The sequence below is a fragment of the Pan troglodytes genome, chromosome 6 (genome assembly GCF_028858775.2).
Source record: "Pan troglodytes isolate AG18354 chromosome 6, NHGRI_mPanTro3-v2.0_pri, whole genome shotgun sequence".
In the NCBI taxonomy this organism is placed as follows: Eukaryota; Metazoa; Chordata; class Mammalia; order Primates; family Hominidae; genus Pan; species Pan troglodytes.
This window is the reverse complement of record NC_072404.2, coordinates 74,630,753-74,649,444: the sequence shown is the minus strand read 5'-3', so window position 1 is coordinate 74,649,444 and position 18,692 is coordinate 74,630,753. Positions and strand designations below refer to the sequence as shown.

Below are 18,692 nucleotides of genomic sequence, written 5' to 3'. Positions count from 1 at the left end.
TCCAGCAGCAGTGCCCAACACTGAGCCCTTGATATGGCATCATTCCTTGGGTGATCACACAGCTACATGGTGGCAGATTGATTATATTGGACTTCTTCCACCATGGAAAGGGCAGAGGTTTCTCCTCCCTGGAATAGACACTCCAGATATGAGTTTGCCTATCCTACACGCAATGCTTCTGCTAAGACTACCATCTGTGGATTCACGGAATGCCTTATCCACCATCATGGTATTCCACACAGCATTGCCTCTGACCAAGGCACTCACTTTACAGCTAAAGTGTGACAGTGGGCTCATGCTCTTGGAATTCACTGATCCCACCATGTTCCCCACCATCCCAAAGCAGCTGGATTGATAGAATGGTGGAATGGCCTTTTGAAGTCACAATTACAATGCCAACTAGGTGATAATACTCTGCGGGGCTGGGGCAAATTTCTCCAGAAGGCCATGTCTGCTCTGAATCAGCATCCAATATATGGTACTGTTTATCCCATAGCCAGGATTCACAGGTCCAGGAATCAAGGGGTGGAAGTGGAAGTGGCATCACTCACCATCACCCCTAGTGATCCACTAGAAAATTTTGGCTTCCTGTTCCCACAACATTACATTCTGCTGGTCTAGAGGTCTTAGTTCCAGAGGGAAGAAAGCTGCCACCAGGAGACACAACAACGATTCCATTAAACTGGAAGTTACGATTGCCACCTGGACACTTTGGGGTCCTGCCACTTTTAAATCAACAGGCTAAGAAGGGAGTTACAACCTTCTGGGATGATTGACCCAGACTATCAAGATGAAATCAGTCTACTACTCCACAATGGAGGTAAGGAAGAATATGCGTGGAATACAGGAGATGCCCTGTGATTAAGGTCAATGGGAAACTATAACAGCCCAACCCAGGCAGGACTACAAATGGCCCAGACCCTTCAGGAATGAAGGCTTGGGTCACGCCAGGAAAAAACCTGCTGAGATGCTTTCTGAAGGCAAAAAGAATACAGAATGGGTAATAGAAAAAGGCAGTCATCAATACCAGCTATGACCATGTGACCAGCTACAGAAACGAGGACTGTAATTGTCATGAGTATTTCCTCCTTCTTTTGTTAAAAACATGTTTGTGCATATATAAGCTTGTACTAAGAATATATTTCATTTCCTTTTTCCTTTATTGTGTGAATAACATATATTGACTTCATACAAGCATCTAAGTGTTAGTTTTATATAAGAGCATTTGGGTTCAGGATTGGTGCATTTCCAGTTGTATGAAGAATACTTGTATTATTATCTTAGGCACAATTATGACCTTATTATTGTCTTTATTTGAAGATTATGTATAATTTCAGAAGATGTGTATGGGTTAAAGTTGGCAAGGGATGAACTTGTGATGGTTAATATTGACTGTCAACTCGATTGGACTGAAGGATGCAAAGTATTGTTCCTGGGTGTGTATGTGAGGGTGTTGCCAAAGGAGATTAACATTTGAGTCAGGGGGCTGGGAAAGGCAGACCCGCCCTTAAACTAGGTGGGCACAATCTAATCAGCTGCCAGTGTGGCAAAAATAAAAATGAGGCAGAGGAACATAAAGAGGTGAGACCGGCTTAGCCTCCGAGCCTACATCTTTCTCCCATGCTGGATGGTTCCTGCCCTAGAACATCGGACTCCAAGTTCTTCAGGTTTGGGACTCAGAATGGCTTCCTTGCTCCTCAGCTTGCAGACAGCCTATTGTGGACCCTTGTGATCCTGTGAGTTAATACCCCTTAAGAAACTCCCTTATATATATACATCTATCCTAATAGTTCTGCTCCTTTAGAGAACTGTGACTAATACGAAGGGTGACGATAGAGGAATTTATATGCTAGACTTTTATACTTTACCTCAATTTTCATTACCTTTTGAAGAAAAAATGTTTCACATAATAATCACATAATAATAATTTATTCAAATTTATTAAGGCAGGAGCTGGGCCTAAAGAGGGTGCTGAGAGGCAGGAGCTGGGCCTGGAGAGGTCAACTGAAGGAAATTTTTGGCCTAAGGAGGCTGCCAGGAAGCAGGAGCTGGGCAAAAACAGGTTGTTGTTAGGCAGGATTTGGGCTCATAGAGGCAGCCAGGAGGCAGGAACTGGATCTTTATAAAAGGGGCAACGTAAGGCAGGAGCAGGGCCTGCAGAGTCTACCAGGAAGCAGGACCAGGGCACCAGAGGCTGACATGAGGCAGAAAGTTGCCCTTGGGAGGCCACTGTGAGGCAGGACTCTTGAAAGGACGCAAAGCTGGGCCTGTAGTGGCTGCTAAAAGGCAGGAACGTGGTCTGGAAGGCCCTGGTGAGGAAAGAGTTGGGCCAAAAGAGGCCACTAGGAGGCAGGAGCTGGGCCTCAGGAGGCTGCCATAAAACAGGAGCTGGGACTCGGAAGGCAGACATGAAGCAAAAGCTGGCCTTTGGAAGGCTGATGAAAGGGAGAAGCCGGGCCTGATGAGGTTGACTTGAGAAAGTTGGGGCCTGGAGAGATCCATGGGAGGCAGGAGCCAAACTTGTAGACGCTACTGGAAGGCAGGAGGTGGGCCTGGTGAGGTAAATATGAGGAAGTTCTAGGCCTGGAGAGACAAGTCGGAGAAAGGAGCTGGGGGTAAAGAGGCTGTTGTAAGGCTTGAGATAGGCCTGCAGAGGCGGCCTGGAGGCAGGAGCTGGGCCTGGAGATGCCAAATTGAGGAAGTTTTAGGCCTGCAGAGGCTGTGAAGAGAAAGGAGCTAAGCCTGGACAGACCGATGAAAGGCAGAAGCTGGGGCTAGAGAGGCCATTGGCAGGCAAAAGCTCGGCCTCTGGAGGCCGCAAGGAGACAGGAGCCGGGCCTGGTGAGGTTGACTTAAGGATGTTTTGGTCCTGGAGAGGCCGGGCCTAAAGAGGCTGTTGAAAGGATGATACCAGGCCTGTAGAGGCCAACAGAAGGCAGGAGCTGGGCCTGAGAAGCCCAAATTAAGAAAGTTTTAGGCCTGTAAGTTCCCTAAAGAGGCAGGAGCTAGGCATGCATGGAAAGGCTGCTGTGAGGCAGAAGCTGGGCCACTAGAGGTTGCCAAGAGGCAGGAGAATGGCTTGAAGATGTAGCAGTGAAAATGAGCTGAGTCTAAAGAGGTCATTATTAGGCAGAAGCTGAGATCCTAGAGGACACTCAGAGGTACAAGTTGGGCCTGGAGAGGTCGACTGGAAAAAATTATTGACTTAAAAAGAGCACCAAGGCAGAAGCTGGGCCTGGAGTGGACACAGGAAGGCAGAAGGTGGGACCTGGGAGGCCGCCATTAAACAGGAGCTGAGTTTATGAGGCAAAAGCTGGGCCTTAAAAGGCCGACCAGATGCAGAAGCTAGGCCTGGTGACGATGACGTGAGAAAGTTCTGGGCCTGGAGGGACAATGCAAACGCAAGAGCTGGGCCTAAATAAGCCATTCGAAAAATGGAGTTCGGCCTCAAGAAACTGCAGAAAAGCAAAAGCTGGGCTTGGAGATGCTGCAACGAGGCAGGCACAAAAATGGTCTAGCAACTGGAAACAGTTCTGGACCTGGAGAGGATGCCGGAGGCGAGAGCCGGGTCTGGAGAGAGGCCGCCCACAGGCAGGAGCTGGGCCACTGTGGGGCAGAGGCCGTGCCCCCAGGGGCCTACGCCAGGCAGGAGCTGGGCCTGGTGAGGCCGACTTCGGGCCGCCTCAGGTGGGCCCGCACAGGCCATCAGCGGGAGGCAGGAGCTGGGCCCAGAGGGGCCGACGTTGAGGAAGGGAGCCTTGGGCCGGGAGACGCCGTCGGGCTGGGCGGGAGCCGGGCCTGGAGAGGCCGCCGCGAGGCACGAGCTGGGCCTGGAGGGGCCCGCGTGAGGCAGGAGCCGGGCTCGTGGAGGCTGCCAGGAAGCCGGCACGAGCGTGGCCGGGAAAGGCCGCCGGGAGGCGAGAGCTGGGCCTGGAAAGGCCGCCGCAAGGCAGGAGGCGGGCCTGGAGAGCTGGACCGGAGGAGGCTTCGGGCCTACGGAGGCCGCCGGGAGCTGGGCAGGAGCCGAGTCACAGGAGGATGTTCGGAGGCAGGAGCTGGGCCCGCGGGCGCAGCCGCGAGCAAGGAGCTGGGCCTGGACAGGAGGCCGGGAGGCGGCCACTGGGCCGGCGGAGGCCGACTCGAGGAAGTCCTGGGCCTGGAGAGGCCGCCAGAAGGGCAAAGCTGGGCCTCAGGAGGCCGCGGCGAGGCACGAGCCGGGCCTGGGCAGGCCGTGGGGACGCAGGAGCCGGGCCTGTGGAGGCTGCCGCGAGGCAGGCGCAAACGTGGCCTGGGGAGGCCGACGTGAGGCCACCGCTGGGCCAGGGGAGGCCGTTGTCAGGCAGGAGCCGGGTCTCTCCCGGCCGCCGGGAAGCCGAAGGTGGGCCTGTAAGGCCTGACGTAGGGAAGCCTGGGGCCGACAAAGGCTGCCAGGAGCTGGGCAGGAGCTGGGCCCAACGTGGTTGTCGTCAGGCAGGACTTGGGCCGGAGGACGCGGCTGGGAGGGAGAGCCGGGCCTGGAGAGGCCCACTGGAAACAGTTCTGGGCCTGGAGAGGATGCCGGGAGGCGAGAGCCGGGTCTGGAGAGAGGCCGCCCACAGGCAGGAGCTGGGCCTGAGGCGGCCAAGCCGAGGCACGAGCTGGGCCCGGAGGGGCCACTGTGGGGCAGAGGCGGTGCCCCCAGGGGCCTACGCCAGGCAGGAGCTGGGCCTGGCGAGGCCGACTTCGGGCCGCCTCGGGTGGGCCCGCACAGGCCATCAGCGGGAGGCAGAAGCTGGGCCCAGAGGGGCCGACGTTGAGGAAGGGAGCCTTGGGCCGGGAGACGCCGTCGAGCTGGGCGGGAGTCGGGCCTGGAGAGGCCGCCGCGACGCATGAGCTGGGCCCGGAGGAGCCCTCGTGAGGCAGGAGCTGGGCTCATTGAGGCTGCCGGGACGCCGGCGCGAGCGTGGCCAGGGAAGGCCGCCGGGAGGCGAGAGCTGGGCCTGGAAAGGCCGCCGCGAGGCAGGAGGCGGGCCTGGAGAGCTGGACCGGAGGAGGCTTCGGGCCTAGGGAGGCCGCCGGAAGATGGGCAGGAGCCGAGTCACAGGAGGCTGTTCAGCGGCAGGAGCTGGGCCTGCGGGCGCAGCCATGAGCAAGGAGCTGGGCCCGGAGAGGAGGCCGGGAGGCGGCCACTGGGCTGGCAGAGGCCGACTTGAGGAAGTCCTGGGCCTGGAGAGGCTGCCAGAAGGGCAAAGGTGGACCTCAGGAGGCCGCGGCGAGGCACGAGCCGGGCCTAAAGAGGCCATTGGGACGCAGGAGTCGGGCCCGCGGAGGCCACCGAAAGGCAGGAGCGTGGCCTGGTGCAGGCCGTGGTGAGGCACGAGATGAGCTTAAAGATGCCATCGGGAGGCAGGAGCCGGGATTGTCGGGGCTGCCGCGAGGCAGGCGGAAACGTGGCCCAGGGAGGCCAACGTGAGGCAAGAGCTGGGCCTGGAGAGGCCGCTGTCAGGCAGGAGCTGGGCCTCTCCATGCCACCGGGGAGCCAAAGGCAGGGCCTGGAAGGCCTGACTTAGAGGATCCTGGGGTTTACAAAGGCTGCCAGGAGCTGGGCAGGAGCTGGGCCGAACGTGGCTTTTGCGAGGTAAGAGCTGGGCCGGCAGGCACAGCCGAGAGGGAGAGCTGGGCCTGGAGAGGCCGGCTGGAAACAGTACTGGGCCTGGAGAGGATGGTGAGAGGCAAGAGCTTGGCCCATGGAGGCTGCCAACAGGCAGGGCAGGAGCTTCGGCTGAGGTGGCCACGCTGAGGCAACAGCTGGGACTGGGGGGTTCCACTTTTAGAAGGCAGAGGCCGTGCCTCTAGGGGCCTATGACAGGCAGGAGCTAGGCCCGGCGAGGCCGACTTCAGGATACTTTGGGTCCGCACAGGCCATCAGCGGGGGGCAGGAATTGGGCCCTGGATGGGCCAACTTGAGAAAGCCTTGGGCCGGTCGGGGTGGGCGGGAGCTGGGCCTTGAGAGACCACTGTCAGGCGTGAGCTGGGCCTAGAGACCCCAGTGTGAGGCAGGCGCCGGGCTTTTTGAGGCCGCCGGGAGGCTGGCAGGAATACAGCCGGGGAAGGCCGCTGTGAGGCAAGAGCTGGGCCTGGGAAGGCCGCTGCGAGACCACAGGTGGGCCTGAAGAGCTGTGCTGGAGGAGGTTTCGGGCCTACAAAGGCCGCCAGGAGCTGGGTACGAGCCGAGTCAAAAGCGGCTGTCTGCAGGCAGGGGCTGGGCCTGGAGGTACAGCCGCGAGAGTGTGCTGGGCCTGGAGAGTAGGCCGGGAGGCAGCCACCGGGACAGGGAAGGCTTGCCAATTTGGGCCTGGAGAGGCCGCCACGAAGTAAAAGCTGGGCCTTTGAAAGAGGCCATTGTGAGGGACGAGCCGGGCCTAAAGAGGCCGTCAGGACGTAGGAGCCGGACTTGCGGAAGCCGCCGAAAGGCAGGAGCCTGGCCTGGGGGAAGCTGCAGTGAGGCATGAGATGAGCCTAAAGAGGCCATCAGGAGGCAGGAGCTGGGTCTTTCGGGGCTGCCGCAAGGCAGGTGGAAATGTGTCCCGGGGAGGCCGACGCGAGACAAGAGCTGGGCCCGGAGAGGCCGCTGTCAGGCAGGAGCTGGGCCTCTCCAGGCCGCCAGGGAGCCGAAGGCAGGGCCTGGAAGGCCTGACTTAGAGGAGCCTGGGGCCTACAAATGCTGCCATGAGCTGGGCAGGAGTTGGGCCGAACGTGCCTGTTGCGAGGCAGGAGCTGGGCCGGCAGCCACAGCCGGGAGGGAGAGCTGGGCCTGGAGAGGCCGGCTGGAAACAGTTCTGGACCTGGAGAGGATGGTGAGAGGCAAGAGCTGGGCCTGTGGAGGTTGCCAACAGGCAAGGCAGGAGCTTGGCCTGAGGTGGCCATGCTGAAGCAAGAGCTGGGTCTGGGGGGGTCCACTGTGAGGAGGCAGAGGCCATGCCTCTAGGCGCCTACGACAGGCAGGAGCTGGGCCTGGCGAGGCCGACTTCAGGACGCTTTGGGCCCACACGGGCCATCGGCGGGAGGCAGGAACTTGGCCTGGAAGGGCCGTCTTGAGAACGCCTTGAGCCACGAGACGCCGTTGGGGTGGGCGGGAGCTGGGCCTGGAGACGCCACTGTGACGCTTGAGCTGGGCCTAGAGAGGCCAGTGTGAGGCGGTAGCTGGGCTTGTTGAGGCTGCCGCGAGGCCGGCTAGAAAATGGCCGGGGAAGGCCGCTGTGAGGCAAAAGCTGGGCCTGGGAAGGCCGCTGTGAGGGGAGACTGGGTATGGAGTGCTGGACTGGAAGAGATTTCAGGCCTACGAAGGCCACCAGGAGCTGGATAGGAGCCGAGTCAAAAGAGGCTCTTTGGAGGCAGGAGCTGGGCCTGTAGACACAGCTGCGAGAGAGGACTGGGACTGGAGCAGAGGCCGGGAGGCAGCAACTGCGGTGGGGGAGGCCGACTTGAGGAATTTCTCGGCCTGGAGAGGCCACCAAAAGGGAAAAGCTGGGCCTAAGGTGGCCGTTGTGAGAAATGAGCTGGGCCTAAAGAGGCCATCAGGATGATCAGGGCGCAGAGCTTGGCCTCTGCTGCAGAGGCTGCTGAAACACAGCAGCTTGGTTTGGCGAGGCCACGGTGAAGCCTGAGATGAGCCTAAAGAGGTCACTGGAAGGCAGTAGCTGGACCTGTCAGGACATGACGCTCAGGTGGTTATGCGAGCGATGGGGAGGGGCTATAAATACAAACGAATTTTCCCCTCACTTGTCTGCTGCTCACCACCAGCTCTGTGGCCCTGTGGTGGAGACCCCTGCTCAGGTGCATTTGAAAGGTTCCGTCCCATGCCATTCTTCAGAGTCATCTTTATTGCCACAGTGGTGAAGCATAGCATCCGTTAACTCGCATGGCATTTCATCGCAATAAACAGTAAGTGGTAGCTTCACTCATTGTGAGGTCACTTCCTGGAAATCAGCATCCCATGTCCCATTGGCAAGAAACTCAGCACTGCTCCTTGGATAACCAAACCAAGGCTGAAATCCCATGTATATGTGTCTAACTCCTGGTACTCTTCCTAGCATCAATTCTGTATTTCTAGGAGTCCAATCAAAACATATAAACCGCTCAAAAGTTTAAACTGGAATGCGCACGGTGGCTCAAACCTGTAATCCCAGCGCTTTGGGAGGCCAAGGCGGGTGGATTACTTTGAGCTCAGGAGTTGAGACCAGCCTGGGAAACACGGCAAAACCCTGTCTCTACAAAAAGCACAAAAAAAAGCACAAAAATTAGCCAGGCATGCTGGCACATACCTGTAATCCCAGTTACTTGGGAGGCTGAGGACGGAGAATTGCTTGAGCCTTCGAAGTGGAGGTTGCTGTGAGCAGAGATCATGCCTCTGCACTCCAGCCTTGGTGACAGACTGAGACCCAATACCAAAAAAAAAAAAAAGTAACTTTAATATAAAAAATATTAATTATAGCAGAGGATCAGCATAATGAGTGACACACTAGCACTAACTACAGACAATTCTAGAGAATACAAAACTAGCGGAGGCCAGGCATGGTGGCTCATGCCTGTAATCCCAGCAATTTGGGAAGCCTAGGTAGAAGGACTGCTTGAGGCCAAAAGTTGGAGACCAGGCTGGGCAACTTAGTGAGACACTGTGTCTACCAAAAAAAAAAAAAAATTAGCCAGGTATGGTGGTGGTGCACAACTGTAGTTCCAGCTACTTGGGAGTCTGGGGTCGGAAGATCCCTTGAACCTGGGAAGTCTAGGCTGTAGTGAACCAAGATCATGCCAGTACACTCTCGCCTGAGCAGCAGAGTGAGACCCTGTCTTAGGGAAGGGGAAGGGAAGGGAGGAGAGGGGAGGGGAGAGGAATGCTAATCCCCCTATAAGAATCTCCTCTTCTCCTGCCCTCTCTGGAACCTCACTTGTCAGTTCTTTCTCCCACTTCCCTGTATGTTTAACCTGTCCCCTGCTTTTAGCTCCTTCCCACCAGCATTTAAATTACTCAAACTTCTGCTATTTTAAAAAACTCTCCCTAAACTCAGTGTGTTCCCTGCTTTAGGTCTCCAGCACACCCACTGAGCCATCTGCTCCCCCTGGTGCCTTCTCCACACAGCAGCGTGAGCCATGTCTCTCATACGTGAATCTCATCACATTACTCCCCTGTTTACATCACTTCTCCTTGCCTTTGGGATTAAGTCCAAACTCCTTAACAGGCCCTGCTCTGCCCTGTCTTGCAAGGCAGCCTCACTGCTTGCCCCTCTCCATTTTACCTGCTGTGGAGTCCAACTGAGCCTCATCTGTCCCTTGAATGCCCACTCTCTCTGGGAGCCTGCGAAGTGGGTGATGCCCTCTGCTTAGAATACGCTTCCCCTTATCTACTCTCTTCCTGGCTAGCTTCAGCTCCTCTGTCACTTGTCCGCTTTAGCACCACCTCCTCCTGGAAGTCTTCCTTGACTCCCTAGATTCTCAGGAGCATGGGAAGCGAGGTGCTCCTCCCATAAATGAATGGAGATTAGGGAGTGTGTGTTATTCATGTTTAATTCACCAGTGCTTACCTCAGTACCTGGCACAAAATAGTCACGGTGGTGGCCAAAGTATCACAATGGTGGACAAAGTAATGACCCCCCACCAACTGCTCATGTCCTATGTTACACCGCATAATTACATAGGAAGGGGGAATTAAGAGTACAGATGGAATTAATGTTGCTAATCAGCTGACCTTAAAACAAGATTATCCTGCAGTATCTGGGTGAGCCCATGTAATTACAAGGGTTCTTTAAATGTGGAAGAGGGAGGCAGAAGGTTAAGAACGAGAGACATTGGGCATAATGGCTCATGCCTGCATTACCAGTACTTTGGGAGGCCAACACAGGAAAATCCCTTGAGTGCAGGAGTTCAAGGCCAGCCTTGGCAACATAGCAAGGCCCATCTCTACAAAAAAAAAAAAAAAAAAAAAAGTCAAAATTCACCGAGTGTCATGGCACCAACCTGTAGTCCCAGCTACTGGGAAGGATGAAGTGGGAGGATTGCTTGAGCCTGGAAGTCTGAGGTTACAATGAGCCATGATTGGACTACTGAACTCCATCCTGGGTGACAGAGCAAGGTCCTGCTTCTAAAGAAAAAAACAAAAGGACATTGGAATCAGGGTCCCCTCCATCCTAAGGTGCCTACAAGACATCTCTCTCTGCAAATGAGTGAACATCATCCTCCAGCTCCTCACAGAGTGGAGCAGCAGGAAAACTCCCTCACCTCATTTCTGTGCTGCTTGGGAGGCCTGGACAGCTCAATAACCAGCCCCTTGTGGAAGAACCAATTGGGAAATGGCTCGAGTTGAGCTAAGGAGAATTTGGTTCTTTCTTATGGTTCTCAATAGGCAGGGTAGGGGCCAGGCATGGTGACTCATACCTGTAATCCTTGCACTTCGGGAGGCCAAAGTGAGAGGATCGCTTGAGGCCAGGAGCTCAAAACCAGCCTGGGCAACATAGCAAGACCCGGGTGGCATGCACTTGCGGTCCCCACTACTTGGTAGGATAAGGTGGGAGGACTGATTACTTGATCCCAGGAGTTTCAGTCTGCAGTGAGCCATGATGATACCACTGTACCCCAGCCTGGCTGACAGAGCCAGACCATGTCTCAAAAAGTAAAAGAGACTATAGGCAGGCAACAACACATCTGGCTAATTTTTAAATATTCTGTTGAGATGAGGTCTTGCTAGGTTGGTCGAAAACTCCTGGCATCAGGCCAGACACAGTGGCTCATGCCTGTAATCCCAGCACTTTGGGCGGCTGAGGTAGGGGGATCACCTGAAATCAGGAGTTTGAGACCAGCCTGACCAACATGGCAAAACTCCGTCTCTACTAAAAATACAAAAATTAGTCGGGCAGTAGTGGCATGTACCTGTAATCCCAGCTACTCAAGAGGCTGAGGCAGGAGAATCGCTTGAACCTGGGAGGTGAAGGCTGCAGACAGCTGAGATCACACCACTGCACTCCACTCTGGGCGAGAGTGAGATTCTGTTTCAAAACAAAACAAAACAAAACAAAACAAAAACCTCCTGGCATCAAGAGATCTTCCTGTCTCAGCATCCAAATGCCCCGGGATTATATTTTTTGTTTACCATAATTGAAAACACTTGTTCTTATACTGCTTTAAGGTATAAACCAAAAAAAATGGACAATAACAAATGTTGGTGAAGGCCAGGCATGATGGCTCAGCCTGTAATTCCAGAACTTTGGGAGGGTGAGGTGGGCAGATCACTTGAGGCCAGGAGTAAGAGACCAGCCTGGGCAACATGGTAAAACCCCATCACTACAAAAAAAAATAAAAATTAGCCAGGCATGATGGCGTGTACCTATAATTCCCAGCTACTCAGGAGGCTGAGATGAGAAGATCATTTGTGCCTGGGAGGTCAAGGCTGCAGTGAACTGTGATGGCGTCACTGTACTGCAGCCTGAGAGACAGAGCAAGCCCCTGTCTAGAAAAAAAAAATAATGTCAGTGAAGATGTGGAGGAACTGGAACCCACATACATCACTGGTGGAAATATAAAATGGTGTAACCACTTTGGGTATTTCTTTTCTTGTCATTTTAATTGGATTTTTTAAAGAAAAATCAAGACAGGGTCTCACTGTCTTGCCCAGGCTGGTCTTGAACTTGTGTGCTCAACCCATCCTCTCAAATGAGCCTCCTGAGTAGCAGGGATTACAGGTGTGAGCCATTGCACCCAACTGGTGTAGCCACTTTAGAAAACAGTCTGGCAGTTTCCCAAAAGGTTAAATGTAAAATATAATGTAACAATTTCACTCCTAGGCATATATCCCAGAGAAATAAAAATATATGTCCACACAAAAACTTGTACTGCAATCTTCATAGCAGCATTATTCATAATAGCCAATACGTGGAAACAACCCAAATGTCCACCAACTGATAAATGGATCAACAAAATGCAGTGTGTCTCTACCATGGAATATTATTCAGCCATAGAAAAAATGAAATACTGATACACCCTATGACATAAAGGAACTTTGAAAACACTGTGCTAAGAGGGAAAAATGCCACAAAAGATCACCTATTGTACAATTCTATTTGTCCAGATTAGGTAGTGACAGAAAATGAATCCATGGTTGCCTGAGGCTGGGGGCAAAGGCAGGTTGGGGGAGTGGATGTAATGGCTAAGGGTGCAGATTTCTCTATAGAGTAATGAATGGTTCTAAAAGTGACTGCGGTGATCGATGCACAGCTCTGTGAATATTCTAAAATATTCTGAACTGCAGATTTCAATAAATTGAATGGTGTGTGAATCATATTTTAATAAAGCTATTATTTAAAAACATAATAATAAGGGGCTAGGCACAGGTGGTCATGCCTGCCTGTAATCCCAGCACTTTGGAAGGCTGAGGCAGGAGGATCACTTGAGGTCAGGAGTTTGAGACCAGTCTGAGCAACCTAACAAGATCCCATCACTATGAAAAAATAAATAAATAAATAAATAAAAAATTAGCTGGGCATGGCGGCACATGTCCGTAGTTTCAGCTACTTGGGAGACTGACGTGGGAGGATGGCTTGAGCCCAGGAGTTTGAAGCTGTAGTGAACCATGATCATGTCACTGTACTGCAGCCTGGGCCACAGATCAAGATCTTCTCTCTAAAAAGGAAAGAAAAGAAATGCAAGTTTTTATCACTTTTTGAGTGTAGCCAAGTTTGAGGAGAAATAGATAAGAATAAAAGAGCACTGAATAATGATGGTTAGTGGCTGGTTAGGCTCAGCTGCCAGCTAAGTGGCTTCTGAAAAATTTGTTAGTAAAGTTACAGCTCTGGGGACAGTCATGCAGTCAAACAATGAATGCTAAATTCATTACAAATGCCCATGGTCTTTCTTTACGTGCCTTCTAGTGAAAAATTCCTAAGTGCCTGAATAGCAAGTCTGCAATGATAGCAGCTGTTTATTAAAGGCTACAAAAAAGAAATGGCATCTTCTTCAAGAATGACAAAGTGTTTCATGATAAAGAAGCTCTAATTTTGCATTTGTTCAAGTATTGATTAGATTTAGCCAATATGAAACCAATCTTGGATAAAGTGCAAACACCACAATTTCATTTTCTCATTAATCAAAACTGATTAGGTAGTCTAATGTCAATTCTGATCTTATTAAAAAGTGATCAGATAAAAAAAAATTACGGAATGATGAAACCAATAAGATGTTACAACCTGTTCCAAGGAGAATTCCAAAACCCACACATATCTGAGACCATCAAGTATGAGGAAATATATCTGATTACTAAAATTAAAAATAAACTGATTATATAGCCAACAATAATTAGGCAGGGGTCTCCTCATGCACAGCCACACAAACTCAATCATGCAGCTATGTGGCTGCAAGGCCTCCATAGCCTAGAAGGGACTGGTCTGACTTGAAATTTCATTTTATTTGTATTTGTATTTTGAGACAGGGTCCCGCTCTGTCACCCAGGTTGGCGTGCAGTGATATAATCATAGCTCACTGCAGCCTCGTCCAACTGGACTCAAGAGATCATCCTGCCTCATCCTACCCCTAACTGGGAATACAAGCAAGTGCCACCATGTCAGGCTATTCTTTTTTTTAATTTTTGTAAAGAGAGGAGTCTTGCTATGTTGTCCAAGCTGGACTCAAACTCCTAGCCTCAAGAGATCTGCCCACCTCGGCCTCCTGAGTAACTGGGGCCATAGGTACACAGCACCATGCTCAGCTGTATTTAGTTTACTGTATTAAATTTCTCTATTTTGTTTTTGTAGAGAGGATGTCTTGCTATGTTGCCCAGGCTGCTCTCCAACTCCTGGGCCTTAAAACATACTCCCATCTCTGCCTCTCAAACTGTTAGAACTACAGGTGTGAGCCACTGCACCTGGCCCGACTTGAGATTTCTTTCATCTAGCATCCTTTACTTGGTAGGATTGGGAAAGGCAGCAGTGTTTTTTAAAATTACTTAATAATTCCATTAGAATCAAGCTCAACCTTGACCCCTGCCTTATCTCACAGCCCACACCCAGTCTGTCAGGAAATCCTATTGGCTGACTTCAACATCTATCCAGGTTCTGACCATCTCTCACCACAGCCATGACCCTGGTCAGGACCACTACCATCTCCCACCTGGATGCTGACACAGCTTGGCCCCCATGCTTCTACCCAAATCTTCCCACAGTCTTTCTCAACTCAGCAGCCAGGGGGTGCTTTTAAATCAGGAGACAGATCATGTCGCCTCTCTACTCAGAACCCTCCTGCAGTTCCCATTTCAGTCAGAATAAAAGTCAAAGCCTCAGCAATAGCCTCCCAGGGCTTACACGATCTATACTGATCACCGCCTAGCAACTCCCTGGCCTGCTCCCTTACTTCTCTCCCTCTCTCTCTCTGCTCCACTGGCCTCCTTCCAGAGCCTCAGACTCACCAGGGAGTCTCCTAATGCCTTTATCCTGTTGATTCAGCCTACAACGCTCTTCCCTCAGCACCTTGGCCAGCTCCATCACCTGCTTCAAGCTTTTGCTCAATTTTCACTTGTGAGGCCAACCCTCACCACTCTAACATTTCCATCTGTCGTGCGTCCTTCCTTCCTTCCTTCCTTCCTTCCTTTCCTTCCTCCTCCCTCTCTTCCCTCCTTCCCTCCCTCTTTTTTTCTTTCTCTCTTTTCTCTTTCTTTCTTGAAAGAGGGTCTTGCTTTATTGCCCAGGCTGGAGTACAGTGGCTCAATCACAGCTCACAACAACCTCAACCTCCCAGACTTAAACAATCCTCCCACCTCAGCCTCCCTAGGAGCTGAGACTACAAGTGCATACCACAACATCTGCCTAATTTAACAAAAATTTTTTTCAATAAGAAGTCTCACTATGTTGCCCAGGCTTGTCTTAAATTCCTGGGCTCAAGCGATGCTCCCCATCTCAGCCACCCGAAGTGCTGGGATTACAGGTGTGAGCAACTGCCCCTGGCTCATGTTCATTTCTTCTTGCTGCTGCAACAAACTACCCTATATTTAGTGCCTTAAAACACCAAAAATCTGCCATATTATAGTTCTGGGAACCAGAGGCCCAAACTAGGCCTATTAAGGCTAAAGTCAAGGTGTAAGAGGGGCTGCATTCCTTCTGGAGGCTCTAGAGAGAATGTGCTCCCTTGTCTTTTCCAGCTTCTAGAAGCCACCCCATTCCTTGACTCTCCTTGAAGATAGCCCCTGACTCCATCTTGAAGGCCAGAACTGCAACATCTTCAAATCTCCCTCTCTGACCTCTTCTTCCATCACCACATCATCTTCTCTAATTCTGAGAATTAATGAAATATTATGCTTGATGTTATTGTGATCATCATACCTATTCCAAACTATCTGACAAGGACAGTGATGGATGATAACATCAAAAGATTAGAAACTGTAATGAGGTCTCTTGGGCAAAATTCCATACAAGCAAATTACTGTCTCTCCAAAGCACTCCTGCCACTCTTACTTCACCATTCCCTGAACAAAATGTGCCATCTTCATTGTCCAGGTCTTTACAGTGCTGGTTTCCCCACCTGGACAGCCCACTCCATCCCATCCCAGCCCATTCCCCATCCCTCCACCTCCCCCTTCCCTCCTCACTCTCATACAACTCTTCCTCATCTTTCAGGACCCAGCTTCAATGTCAACTTAACTGGAAGCTTCTCTCACCCTCCAGAAGTGCTTTCCATTGTTCTTGATGTATGCACCATTATTTGATCATTTTTTAGTTATAGTCCAAGTCTTTTTGTACCTGAATAACATGTTGCCCAGTCAGTCTCTCTTCCTGGACTCTGACGTCTTTCATGGTAGATCCAGCTGGAAGTGACAAAAAGACATCCTTTAAAAAAAAAAAAAGGAGGGATGAAACAGACATCAGTACTTAAAAGTTTTAAATGGTATGTGAAAAGCAAACAAAATTCAAGGGCTTCTAGGAAAAACATAGGATGGAAGGTGTTAGTGGGAAATATGATAAAGGGTTAATTTTTATTTTATTTTATTCTTTGAGAAAGGGTCTTGCTCTATTGCGTGAGCAGGACTGCAGTGATATAATCACAGCTCATGGCAGCCTCTACCTCCGGGGCTAGAGCAATCTTCCCACCTGATTTTTATTTTATTTAAGAAACACAGTCTTACTCTGTTACCAAAGCTGGAGTGCAGTGGTGTGATCATAGCTTACTGCAGCCTCAACCTCCTAGGCTCAAGTGATCCTCCAGTCTCAGCGTCCCATGTAGCTGGGACTACAGGTGTGCACTGCAATGTCCAGCTCATTTTTTAAAAAATTTTAATAGAAACAAAGTGTCACTCTGTTGACCAGGCTGGTGATGATCTCCTACCCTCAAGCAGTTCTCCCACCTCAGTCTTCCAAAGTGCTGGGATTACAGGTGTGAGCTGCCACATCTGGCTAAGGGTGTTAATTTTTAATTATATAAAGAGCTCAAAGCAAACATTAGAAGGAGCCTAAACGCCTACAGTGGCTGACTAGTAAACTGTGATACATCTATATAATAAAATATTATGCAACCATGAAAAGGAGTAAGATAGATCAATAGGTATTGGCATAGATGTCCACGAAATATGAAAATGTGAAGTGATGTCCAATTAGCCTATATGTATCTTGAAGAATATGGCCCATTTTTGCAATAGCAATTATTTCCTGAGATAAAATTGTGGGTCTAAAGAGTGAAGGAAAATTTTCACTTCTTTATTTAAAAGTATTTACTATTTTTATAATTTCATAAAAAATAGATAATCAAATTAGTAAAAGACTCATTAACTCTATAAATAAAGGGAAAAGACACAGACAGCCCAGGCATGGTGGCTCACACTTATAATACCAGTACTTTGGGAGGGGGTGGTGGGAGGATCGCTTGAGGCCAGGAATTCCAGAACACCCTGGGAAACATAGCAAGACCTCGTCTCTACTAAAAATAAAAAAAATTAGTCAGGTATGGTTCCATGTGCCTATAGTCTCAGCAACTGAGGTGGAAGGATCACCTGAGCCCAGGAGGTCAAGGCTGCAGTGAGTCAAGACTGTATCACTACACTCAAGCCTCGGCGACAGGGTGAGACTTGGTCTCAAAAATAAAAAAAGGACAATGAAGAAATAAAGCTGATAAGCTAACACAAGGAAAGATATTAAAATATGACAAATAAAAATAAAGTAATACTAGGTATTTTATTTATTAAAAATAGTCAAACAAAAAATAACTTGTTAAATTATAATACCCTGTGCCGGCAAAGGTGCAATGAAATGTGCATTTTCTTTTTTTTTTTTTTTTTTTTGAGACAGAGTCTCACTCTATCGCCAGGCTGGAGTGCAGTGGCGTGCTCACTGCAACTTCCAACTCCTGTGTTCAAGCGATGCTCCTGCCTCAGCCTCTCGAGTAGCTAAGATTACAGGCACAGGCCAGCACGCCCAGCCAATTTTTGTATTTTTAGTAGAGACGGGGTTTCACCATGTTGGCCAGGGTGGTCTCGATTTCTATCTCGTGATCCACCCACCTCAGCCTCCCAAAGTGCTGGGATTACAGGCATGAGCCACTGCGCCTGGCTTGAAATGGGCAATTTTTTTACACTATTAGTGGTGTTTAAATTGTATATAAGCCTTTGAGAGTAAAGCTTGGCAGTCTTTTTAAAATAATACAGACAGTGATTCCCTATACTGCCTCCTCTAACTCCTGGCTTCAAGCAATCCTCCCTCCCACCTCAGCCTTCCAAAGTGCTGGAATTAAAGGCAGACAGCCACCATGCCTGAAAGCTCGACAATTTACATCAGGTGTAATAAGAATGCTCATGCCCTGTGACTCACAGTAATCTCACTTCTGGAAATATCATCTTTGGATATAATTCAAACAAAAGGTCATATGTACCCAGTGAAAATCTGGGAGTAATTTTTTTCTCTTTTTAAAAAATATATGGAATGCTTCACAAATTTGCATGACATTCTTGCACAGAGGCCATGCCAATCTCTCTATTGTTCCAACTTTAGTATATGTGCTACCGAAGCAAGCATGAGTAATTTAAGATAGAGTGGTTAAGTGGAATAAGGAAGAGTTATGGGGAATTTCAAAATCTATCATATTTATAGGCACCTAGTAACAGCTCAGTAAATATTAGCTGCTAATTTTATTATTTTTAGGGTAATTCCACTCAATTAAAAACTGTCATTAAAAATTACCATTGTCATGGAACATAATGTATCCTACAGTATAACTGTAGAAACAGACACAATTTGTCCCTTGGTATATGGGGGGATTGGTTCCAGCTCCTCCATTTCTATGTATACCAAAATCCACACATACTCAAGTTTTTGAGTCAGTCCTGTGGAATCCACATATAGGAAAAATGGGAAAATTAGTGAGGTGTAGTGACAAGCACCTGTAGTCCCAGCTACTTGTGAAGCTGAGACAGGAGGATTGCTTGAGCCCAGGAGGTTGTGGCTGCAGTGAGCCATAACTGCACCACTGCACTCCAGTCTGGGCAACAGAGTGAGATAGAAGGTTGCCTTTTTAATAGAATTTTTCTGTTCACTTGAAGATATGGCCAGGACTGTGCCATATGACAATTCTTCATAAAATAATTATCTCACCCAATTAATGTTGGAATTGGGAACAGAAAATGTTTTGGTGACTATTTATTCCTTCACTTGCTGTTATAGAAACTATTGCCAGTGGGCACTTAACAACCAAAA

The 18,692-nt window shown here is 50.0% G+C and overlaps 1 protein-coding gene, 1 long non-coding RNA gene and 1 other non-coding gene across 3 annotated transcripts in view; all 3 read right to left on the bottom strand.

The window, feature by feature from the left end:
• Positions 1–1,921: 1,921 nt before the first annotated feature.
• Positions 1,922–4,915, bottom strand: LOC129144493 (basic proline-rich protein-like). The gene is given in 3 exon segments (XM_054687262.2): positions 1,922–3,556; positions 3,559–4,188; positions 4,303–4,915. Coding segments are annotated over 3 exon segments (1,479 nt in total). The 3' UTR covers positions 1,922–3,320.
• A 6,113-nt stretch (positions 4,916–11,028) lies between these two features.
• Positions 11,029–18,692, bottom strand: part of LOC107975847 (uncharacterized) — a 52,515-nt gene continuing 44,851 nt past the window's right edge. The window contains exons 13-14 of the long non-coding RNA XR_010158473.1: positions 15,753–15,839; positions 11,029–12,648 (exon numbers count right to left, since the gene is read on the bottom strand). This is a non-coding gene — a long non-coding RNA (uncharacterized LOC107975847). The remainder of the gene's footprint in view (positions 12,649–15,752; positions 15,840–18,692) is intronic.
• LOC112209856 (U6 spliceosomal RNA) lies at positions 17,911–18,014 on the bottom strand. Its single transcript, XR_002944856.1, has one exon. It is a non-coding gene; the product is annotated as a U6 spliceosomal RNA (small nuclear RNA).